General features: G+C 45.1%; 1 protein-coding gene across 1 annotated transcript; it reads left to right on the forward strand.

Annotated features, from left to right (window-relative positions):
- The first annotated feature begins 2,129 nt into the window (after nt 1-2,129).
- On the forward strand, nt 2,130-7,322 carry nell3 (NELL (neural EGFL like) family member 3). Its single transcript, XM_085763899.1, has 5 exons — nt 2,130-2,367; nt 2,543-3,266; nt 3,807-4,366; nt 5,526-5,592; nt 5,724-7,322. The coding sequence occupies exons 2-5, from the start codon at nt 2,564-2,566 to the stop codon at nt 7,259-7,261; spliced, it is 2,868 nt and encodes a 955-aa protein (XP_085620025.1). The 5' UTR covers nt 2,130-2,367; nt 2,543-2,563; the 3' UTR covers nt 7,262-7,322.
- Nucleotides 7,323-10,985: the final 3,663 nt, after the last annotated feature.

Here is a 10,985-nt window from a genome sequence, read left to right on the forward strand (position 1 = left end):
CCCTCTCTCAGGGGTTGACAAACAGATGGACACCAAAGGCCGCCTCCGAGCATCTCCCCAAACACAGGCGCGCCGGTGCCTCCGAGAACATTTCTCAAATAAATACACTGATTAACGGTTGTGGAGTTCAGCAGCAAAGAGTGGGGTGATTTTTTTCTTGTGTGTGTCTCTTTGTTGTGTCTTTGCAGTCACTCCACAGCCACTGAGGGTGGTCCATGCAGCAGAGTAGTGGATGCTGATAAGGTTTTTTGCCATTGCACGTTACAGCTCATACATCACAGCACAGAGTCAGGAAAAATGTAATAGACTGTTATTTTTAGTATAAGCTTATCAAATTCTGTGCATTTAAAGTAAAGTAGGAGCTGGTAAGACAAAGAGCAGTCTGTTGCTCTCGAAGCCCAGATGGTAAGGTGTGGGACATAACGGAGGGCATATTTTTAAACCATTATTCTCTGTCATGTTAAATCTGAGTGCTCCAACACACCTCTAAATACCTTTCTTGGGCTTCGGCCGTAAAAGAAAATGGGGTGATAATGACAAAACCAGTGGTTGCCTTGCAAAACGATATAGAGCATTTTGTTAAATGTAATACTGCAGTGGACAGACCGTCACTATGATGATGTGAAAAGTGAGGCATATACAGGAGTGTTGCAGTGCCCTCTGTTTGTACTCTGCCGTACTGTACTGTACATGCCAAACGCTATTGAACTCAGTGGGTGGTGTGGAGCCGTTTACGCTACCAGCCTGCACTGCTTATTTCTTTGTGGTGCAATAATCCACACTGCAAGTTTACATCAGTGAAATAACAGCCAATTAGCGGGATGTTTTTGTATGCACGAGGCTGATTTTTGTTTCCTGCGAGTCCCCCCGCTGCTGCTCTCTCCGGCCCCGATCTGTTTGCCAACAGATTCCAACAAACAAGGAGACTGGGGTTTGTTTTTATTAATGTGAGTCAAACTCGGCTCAACGTGGACGATCGTCTCTGCCAGGAAAATATAAAAAAATTGGAAGAAAACTTGCCTCATGACTTGTGAGTGGAAATAACGAGTTGTAATGATAACAAACAAAACTTATGGCATTAATGATGATGAATCTTGACTGAAAGAGGTCAAAGATAAGGATAGAAGTCAAAAGTGTAAGATTATCAATTCTAAGTAGGCTATGAGACATTGTGAGTGATAATTGATTTGTATAAAAAAGAACAAAGAAATAAAATATAGAAATTACTTGAAAGATAAAAATATTGACATAAAATACAGTCTTTTCTAAGAGATTCTAAATTTTGAGATAAGGAAAACATTGAACTTTTAGATACTAGATTACAGGATAGGATTTGAGATAATAAATCACATTTATGGGTTAATATAATATCTTAAGTGTTGTCAAAAAAAGTCAAATCTAATGTAAATGTATGACAACATCAGATGAGTCAAGAATTAGACATATATGTATTAAAACTATTTGATTAAAATTAAGAGATAAGTCTAAATGATTAGATGACAAAATGTGATTTAATAAGTAAAATCTAAAAGTTGTATTGTCATGGTCATCATTTAAAACTTTTAAGTAAATTGGCAGTAATTGATTTCCATATCTGCCTGAACTATATAATCAGTATCTGCCAAACAGAATCCCACCACCTCAGATAACCTACGGCTGGACCTGTGGTTAAGCAGAAGCACTAAAATGAGAGTGAAGGAGAAGGTCCCAAAAAACCAGCTGTGGGTTTCACATTCCTGACTTCCACCATAGGTCTCTTCAACAACAGTTTGACCTCTGCTGGCTTTGTCTATAAAGAGGGGTGCTCGGTGTTGACAAGGCCAGTATAACACCAAGAAGCTGCTGGGGTTGAGGACCAGCAGCTGTCTCAACATCCACACTGAGCTGAACAAAAAAAAAAAAAAACCTACCGCCACTTCTTCTTCTTTTTTGCAACTGGGATGGCCTCGGGGTCAGAGTGAGAGTCAGCAGTGAGTGAGATGAAAAGTGAGTGACAGTCACTGGGAGAGAGATGACAGGATGGAGGAGAACATCAGTTCATTGATACAATTTCCATGTTGTTGTTCTTGTTTTTTCTTTCAGGATGAAGCCACCTCCACTTCTCTGCTGTGACTCTTTCTCTTCTTTATCCTCAACAGGGGGATTCCTGTAGGAGAATATAGGGAAGGTGAAGGGTTAATTTGTGGCCGGGGAAACCTGATGCTAATTAAGTCTTTGGAATGCCACATACTGACATTGTAGTGCAGGAGCCCTCAGAGTGGGTCAGGCATGGAGAGAGCCAGCAGTAATGCGTGTGTCTAATGTTTTTATTCCATACTGACAGTCGGGGAAAGCCAGTCTCAGTCTCAGCAGACCCTGGGGCTGAAGGTAATGATCTGATACCGGCTGCTCATCCACTCTCTCTGTGGCAAGTGGGATAAAGTTTGTTTTGGACACTATATGTTTTTTTTTTCTTTTTCCAATTTCCCTGAATAGTTTTGGGGGATTTTTTTTGTCACATTTTGGAATCTGATGCTGAGCTCCGTGTTTTCTTCTTTTGCAGGTACAGAGGGACATCAAAGTGATGCAAAAAATGGTTTTACTAACATCAGTGCTGTTGCTGCTGCTCTCCTCGGTGTCACTGCACAACACGGCGCAGGCTGTCGCAGAGATTTGCCGGGGGACGCACTGCTACGGAGGGGAAACCGGCGATCCGAGACCGTGCACCGGAGCGCACTGTCCCGGGGGCAGATCCTCCAGACCGCCGAGGCATTTTAACCCGACCGCGCAACAGCAGCAGCAGCAGCAGCAGCAGCAGCAGCAGGGGAGAGCGGTGCATGCGGCGGGCGGCCAACAACACCACGCGCACCCGAGCTCTCCAAGAGCTGCGTCGGAAGCCTATCCGGCCGTGCAGCCGAGGAGCGGAGGAGCCGCACGGATGCGAGCGCCTGAAGTTTTACCTGCAGGATGCACCGACGCGGACTGCGCTGCTCTTGTGAAACAATTTCAGCCCACAAACGACACCCGAGACTGTAGAGGGATCGAGTGCAGACTGCCCCTCAGGGTGCGACCGAAAGCTCGAGGAGCAAAGTCCTGTGTGGGTGAGGGATGTCTGGCCGCTTCGGAGGAGAGCGTCTCCTCCTCCACCGCCAGCCAGCTTCCTCCTCCTGTCCATCTGTCCGACAGAGCCGCGCAGTTTCTGGGAGATTTTCCGGAGTTTGGATATCCTTCGTCTGAACTTGGCGGCGCGCCTCTGGGTGTGCAGCTCACATGTGACATCAAGCCAGGTCTGCTATCTCCATCATCAGTGTCATCTAAAAAATTTAACAGTTGTCTTTATAGGCTCATCTATCCCACTTCTCCCCCCTCAAAATGCCATTTATTGCATGCAGGGAGGAGGAAACACACCGTGCACAATTGCGCACCATGTCTAACCGCACGCACATTATTGACTTCAGCCCCCCTGCCTCCCACCTGTGGTCAGCACAAGGGGATTATGGTCTGAAAGCAAAGGAAGACTTTGTTGACCTTCAGCCCAAAAAGATGATGTGCAGAGCAGCTAGAGTAGCTGAACTGGAAGAATGTCTCAGAGTCAATTGTCCAGAAAATTTAGAGTGCTTTGATGTTGATCCATATAGGAAACTTTCAGTGCACTTTGCCATGGCTGGGCTGAGCAGCTGGGTCACTGGGTGTTCACACTTCGTGCCAGCAGTTTGCTGAAATCTGACTTCTGAATCAGACTTAATCTCATTTAATCACTTCCTCCACTGCGGTGTTTAACAGTAAGTCTGATCACATCTTTCACTCTGCATTACTCTCATCTGTAGGTGAGAATGAAGTTCCCTCCGAGGACGCCCTCATCCTGCACCTCCAGCTGGCCAAGGGGCAGGAGAAGCTGGTGGAGGCCCTGCGAGCCCAGCAGATGGTCATCCGCGACCTGCAGCAGAAGCTCGCAGACCAACAGGAGGCGCTGTTGTCCCAGCAGCGCGAAATCTTGGACCAGCAGAGGCGTATGTACGAGCAGATGGACGTGGTGAAGGCCCAGTACGGCCTCCTCTCCGACACCGTCAAGCAGGTCTCCTTCCAGGGCCTGCAGGGGGAGCTGCAGAGCTACTTCGAGAGCCACCTGGCCGGCCTGCAGAGCCAGGCCCGCAGCCACCTGCAGAAGTCCTACGCAGTCCACAAGATGGACATGGACTCCAAGGTGATGGACGTGGTCGGGGAGGCCAACTTCCCTCAGCCTCTGCTGGGATGTCCGTCGCCCTGCGGGTCCCAGGAGTTCTGTGACTTTCAGAGGGACCCGCCTCAGTGTGAGAAGTGCACCATGTGTCCACCAGGCTTCTTCCTGATCTCACAGTGCTCACCCACTGCAGACCGAATGTGCCAGGTACTGTCCTTTAAAGGGATAGTAGCATTTTTTTTAAAGTGGGGTTGTATGATCTACAAATAGCCCCTAAGTACTTTAATTGCAGTAGAAGACTCTCTGCACTCCTCTCATTAGCAATGCCAGCCCATAGCCCTGCCCAGAGATTTACAACTTACAGTGTTGTGAACAGACCCAAAGAAACGGCCTATTTTCGCGGCCTAAAAGAGGTTTTACGTGAAAAAAAAATACACTATTCCATTGTTCGCTTTTTGCAGGAAAAACGCAGTTTTTATTTGGACCTAACCAACTCACATATCCCTCCGCCCAGGGTTAGCGCCCATCCGATCAGCAGTTGGTTAGGTCCAAATAAAAACTGTGTTTTTACACTTTGAGGGGAAAATATTAAAAATATTATAGTGAACAATGGAACTGTGTTTTTTTTTTCAGGTAAAATCTCTTTTAGGCCGCGAAAATAGGCCGTTTCTTTGGGTCTGTTCACAACACTGTATGTTGTAAATCTCTGGGCAGGGCTATGGGCTGGCGTTGCTAACGGGAGGAGTGCAGAGAGTCTTCTACTGCAATTAATATAGTTAGGGGCTATTTGTAGATCATACAACCCCACTTTAAAAAAATGCTACTATCCCTTTAAAATATCGATTATGGCGCAATAAAAAAACGCTTGAGTTTTCATTTATTTTTATGATTCTGACAAATTAAAATGGTTCCCAGGTGTCTTGAATACATGTGTGTGACATGCATGCTGTATTGGCTTATTTTCAATTCAGATATCTATTTTTGTGTTAACGAAAACAACCCACTGCTAACAAAAGTGGGAATAGGTTTCATCTGGTCGAGCCATGGTGCCAGTTGATGATATCAGTCAGTGGTTTTCCAACCTATGCCAACAATGCCCAAACATAACAACAGCTGGTTTTAAGTGAAAATGATGAATGATCTCATTCCTGATTGGAACCAACCTGCACAGATCTCAGTCCGCTCCTGTTATTATAAAGTTAAATCTTGAGGTAATGAACACCAGCGTAAAAAATATCAACCGTCTGTAGTTTCAGTGCATGAACAATTGTACTGGTATCAGCTTTCCAAAATACAGTCAAACTGAGTCGAACTCAGATTAATATTCAAACTGCATGACGGTCATATGAATCTGTATGAATTACAGGACAGGGACGAATGCCTTGAATTACCAAACATTTGTGGAGAGAGAGTGAAGTGCCTCAACACTCCAGGTGAGTTTAAAACACCAGACGGGAACTTTTCCGAACCAAAAAACAATCATTATATCCAGAATCACGTCTGCAGTCCTGTTAGAGCTTGTTTTTTTTTACACCTTGTTATCTCTGTCCTTGAACTGCCACAGGAGGGTTCAGGTGCCTCGGAGTCTCTGAGAGGGAAGCAGTGATGGGCTTGTGTGGCCGCGACTACTTCTACAACCGGGAGCTGCAGGAGTGCCAGGCCTGCTCCGACTGCGACGGAGATCCCGTCAGCGTCTCCTGCACGGCCATCAGCGACGCCGTCTGCGGCCAGGTCTCGGAGAGCCGGCTCTCGCAGTCCTGGGCCGCCAACGTAGCCATGCCTTCCGCCAGGATGACCGGCAACCAAGTCTTCCCGGGGCTCCAGCTGAACGTCCGAGGGAAGGAGAGCAGCGATCTACTGTCCAACGAGGCGGGGAAGGTGACCTTCCTGCAGCACGGCCTGGTGTGGTTGGATCATAACTTTGCGATAAAGCACAGCTGCAGGAACTTCCTCCAGGTGGGGATGAGGCTCAACGGGAGCCAGGAGGAGGAGGGTCGAGACCTCAGCGGCGTTCGCATAGAGCAGCCCGATGGGAAGTACTTCCAAGGGGTCAGCGTCAGCAGCGGGGTGGAGGTGGAACCCAACCACACCTTCAGTCTGCTGCTGAAGAGTCCCAACCAACACTGCAACCAGAGCAAGGACATCCACGTGTACGACATCGCCACTCCGGCTCTGAGCCTCTTCTGGTTGTCTCACGATACCGGCGCCGTTGCTATGACGGCCCAGATGTCCCTGCTGGTGCACTATCAGAGCAGCTACAGACCGACCTTCCGTATCACCTCCGTGTCCGACCCGTACATGGTCAGCCTGTCCCACGACAACCGCGGCGTGCGCTTCACGGAGAGCGGCGTGGTGAAGTTCGTCCTCCAGCAGGCGCTCTACTCCATGGGCCACACCTGCGTCCGAGAGGGCTTCTCCCTGATCGCGTACACCAACCACAACGGGACGGGCCAGGAGGTGATGCAGGCCTTCAAGACCGGCGTCAACTACCGGGACACCTCCATCACCCTCGCCGGCGCCGTGAGCGTGGACGGCGGAGACACGCTCAGCTTCGAGATCACGTCCCCGTCGCAGTGCAACATCCGTTATTTCGGGGACAGCAGCGGGATCAGCATGCTGAGCCTTATCTGGATTCCCTCGGCCGTGTCCTCGGCTCTGACCGCCACCGTGTCCAGGACCGGTCTTCCCTTCGGAGCGGTCAGGAATAAACCGCTGTTGTTCCAGCAGATCGGCTCAGATACGCCGCAGGTTCATCTGGCCCGCTCCGGCGAGCCAGGCAGCCGGAAGAACTTTATATTCCACGAGAAAGGGAGCGCGAATATCGCCCTCAACCTGAAGCTGATCCACTCCTGTAATATAGTAAAACTGACTTTGCAGCGGGTGGGGGGTCCAGGTCAGAGCGGGCAGGGAGGTCCGGTGGCTCAGCAGGTGTCTGGATACATGCCTGAAGGGAGCGAGTGGGCCAGCATCGGGCTGAGGGCCTCGTTTCAAGTCCAGAACGGCACAGCTGTGTATGTGACTCTGGACTGTATCCGAGGACGAGTAAACCAGATAACGCACGAGGGAGGCACTAACATATCAATCCTCTGGGTTGCAGTGTGATCCCAGAAAGAATGAATCCTCACGGAGCCAAAATGTCAGAAATGCATTTTGTGAGAATAAAGGACAGTTTTGCACAATATTGAATTGCAGAGCAGATTCAACAAGATACCAAATCAAGGGAGAATACTGACAAATACTGAAGAACGTATTCATCTACTCCACATATTTTCTCATATTATTGTTCTTAATGGATATTTCATCAACTGAATTTTATTGTTCAATCTCTTTTGGGTATGATTTAGATATTATAAGTACTGCTTTCGCTTGAAGTACTTCGGCTGGTTGAGCAGTGACCAATTCTACATGAAATGTGTAAGTGTGTATGTGTATGTGTGTGTGTGTGTGTGTGTGTGTGTGTGTGTGTGTGTGTGTGTGTGTGTGTGTGTGTGTGTGTGTGTGTGTGTGTAAGTGTGTCTGCAGTATATATGTGTACGTGTGTAGTGGTGCTAATACATTTACTAGTGTGTGTGTGTATGTGTGTGTGTGTGTGTGTGTGTGTTCGTACACACTTTGGCATGCCCACTTTTGCATATGCATATGAGTCTTTTGATATGTATATTCTTCCATCCCTGCATATATTTAACATACATCCTGTATGTAACAAACCTTTTGTATTTTATCATGAGTATTTTATCTTCAGTGGTTTGACATTTTGGGAAATAAGTTGATGTTTCATGGAGAAGCCTTTTCAATAGCCAGATAGCTTAGGCTAACATAAACAGTGAAAACAAAGGGACACAGCTAGCCTAGCACCTCTAAATCTCACAAATTATACTATAGCTATCTTGTTTTTAACAAAAATACATAGGAATATGTTGGACTCTAACAACAGCATTGGACAGATGCTACATTTTGGTTGTGTAGGCATCAAATTCCAACAAGGCTAAATGATGTTTAGCAGACTAACACCTTGTATGTAGGCCTTGTATGTGTCAAGATGTTGTCGGCATGAGACATTTGGAAGACAGTTAACAACACAACCTAAAACTTTACAACCCACCTTCAACCAAATCTCAGCCTCTAAAGATATTTGTGGCCAGCTGCACACCTGCAGCAAACAGGTGGTTTTTTTGCCGATTTATTTCTTGGCTGCGGCGAGCAGGAAAAATAAATAACTCCTCATAAAGAGGCACAATGTTTTGTTTTTACACAATTTTTTAAGGAAGAGGTCGGAATAATGAGCTGCAGGCTGGTGAGTCAAGCTAGCTGTTCCTCTGTGTCTTATGGTGTCAGTCTTCTTCCCGAAATGTCAAACTGTTGTTTTGATGCTCAAGAGTTTGTTATGAAAGAATAATACACTCATGCAATGCAGTAAACTTCCAATTTGAAGGAGTTTTTGTACTTGACGATGTTTTTTGATGATATTTATTTGCCTTTTATACAACACAACTTTTGTATTTACGCTATGGAATGCCTATGTGTCAGACATGAGCAAAAAATTGCAAAAAAAACGTAAAGTATATGTTCAAGCACTGAGGAGCCAGTGTTGATAATCCAATACATGCAGAGCTAGCCTCTATCATACACTTATTTGCACATGTATAACATAGTATTGTGGAATGTGCAAACATTTGTTATTCTTCTTCTGCCTATATACTACTCCTCTGTGAAGAGCTGCCCATGCATATCGTTGCTAATTGCCTCTGTGTGTGTTCTGTCCTCTAAACAATTAGGCATAATTAAGTGTTTCAGGAAGTTGGCAGTGAAACTCCTCAGCTCTACTCTCACTTCATTGTGTTTAATGATTTTCTCAATGTGTGTGTGTGGTTGGGTTCCCTGCACGTGTCTCATGGAACGTCAATGCATGTATTCTCGTTCAGCACCAAATAAAATGTACATTTATTTTGCCAGAAAAGCTATTTCATTCTATTGGTTTTACTCCAAATAGGAGAAACAAAAAGAAATTGACGCTAGGCTAGAATACAAGGATACAGGATGTAAGATTTTCATGGTTTATCTACAATAATCAGAGATAATGGATATTGTACAATGTTAATACAAAATTGCAGTTTATTAGTTTTATATTATTAAGCATAATGTGCACCTGAAGAACTCCTTTCACGCCACATCACTCAGCCTCTCTGTTGGAGTCCAATACCCTTATAGTGGACTTATGCATCATGATAATCAACATTTCATACTGAAAACACATTATTTTCCATTAAGTTAAAGGGTAAAAGTTTAACATTCAGACGTTACTCATTCCATTTAATCTCAAACATACTGAACCTATTTAACAGCAACCCTGTTCAGCAGCAGAGGTGCCAAAATTGCAGACATAATACCTGGAAAATCATACACTGTATTTTCCTCTCAATTGGTCTTAATCAAGTTCAAATTATTCTTCCATCTATTACCTATAGGAGAGCTGTTCTTTGGCTTAAACATAACAAATAGCCTGTGAGTCAATGAGAGGGAGACAGCAAAAAAAAAAAAGAGAAGGTCTGCTTGTGAGAAACAATCAAATGTTTCTGTCGGTTGCCTGAATTGAAAACAGGTGTTTGAGTGGAGCAGTGCTCCAGATGTCTGACGCTGTAGATCAAATGAGACCCACAGCACATGAAGAAGTTCAAACATCAGAGAGAGAAATGGGGACAGAGAAGCAGAGCAGAACAGAAGAAAAAGAGCAGATGGACTGTTTTTACTAAAGCCCTTTTTAAAGGACCCAATAAATATTTAATATATTAACACCATTGAAACAAATGACTGCATGTAAAGAAAAGGGGTTCGCTCATAGTTATGAAGCCACAGAGACTTACCAGCAAAACTTTGTTTGTTACCCTCGGCTGTTTGCTTTTCAGTTACAGCCTCTTTCTTTGGTTTTTCTTCTGACAAATACCTCGACCTCATTTCCAGCAGCCAGCTGTTTCCTGAAAAGAAAAGAAAAAACTCAAATAACAGCAAAAACAATAACAACAAACTCTTCAAGGCACACTTAATGCTACCTGCCTAGCACTAAATAACACAGAGACTGGTGAAGCTCCCAGTCAAACGTCCGACAGTTATTATAAAAACATATTTTCTGCTGGGAGGCCCGAGTTACATTCAAGTGAATTCCTCAAATGGTAAATTTGTTGGTAAAAGTCAGCAGATACATCATCATTCATTAGGAGGCATATGTTTCTGGGCACCTGGTGAATGTAAATCCAATTCAATCTGAAATTCAGTTCATTTGTCTCCACCAAAAGGAAAATACCTGGCTCTGTAGTTGTCAAAATGCTCCACTTTTCACTTTGTCTGCTGTTTGAATAGAGAAAACAGGTGGTGTCTATGTGAAGGTTAAGATGCGTGCTCAATGCTCATCTTTCAGGATCAGACGCCACGGTGGAAGTCGTCTTACCAGAGAAATTCAGATTTCAGACCATCAATTAAAACATGTGATGTTAAAAAACACAAAAAAGGGGGGTGGCATGTAGTCTGAAGGACCACAAACTTGCATACTAGTGTATGTGTGTGTGTGTGGCAAAAAACGGAGAGACATCATTCATCACCACTGTGCATCTGTTGTGAGTTTATTTGCTTTCTGAGGGTTTTTTGGGTTTTTGTGTTTTGAGTTCACTCAGTCACTGGCATGTGAGGAAGTTCCTCTAACAGAACAGGAATCTCTGGCAAACTCCAGAAGAACAACTGTTTCAACAACTAATTCATCCAGCACGTATGAAACTATACTCTTTATATTTTTCTGAATGAGCATCTGCTTCATTAATTCATGTTTGCTGAAGAA

The sequence above is a fragment of the Trachurus japonicus genome, chromosome 20 (assembly GCF_045865225.1).
Source record: "Trachurus japonicus isolate A0001 chromosome 20, Traja_1.0".
Classification (NCBI taxonomy): domain Eukaryota; kingdom Metazoa; phylum Chordata; class Actinopteri; order Carangiformes; family Carangidae; genus Trachurus; species Trachurus japonicus.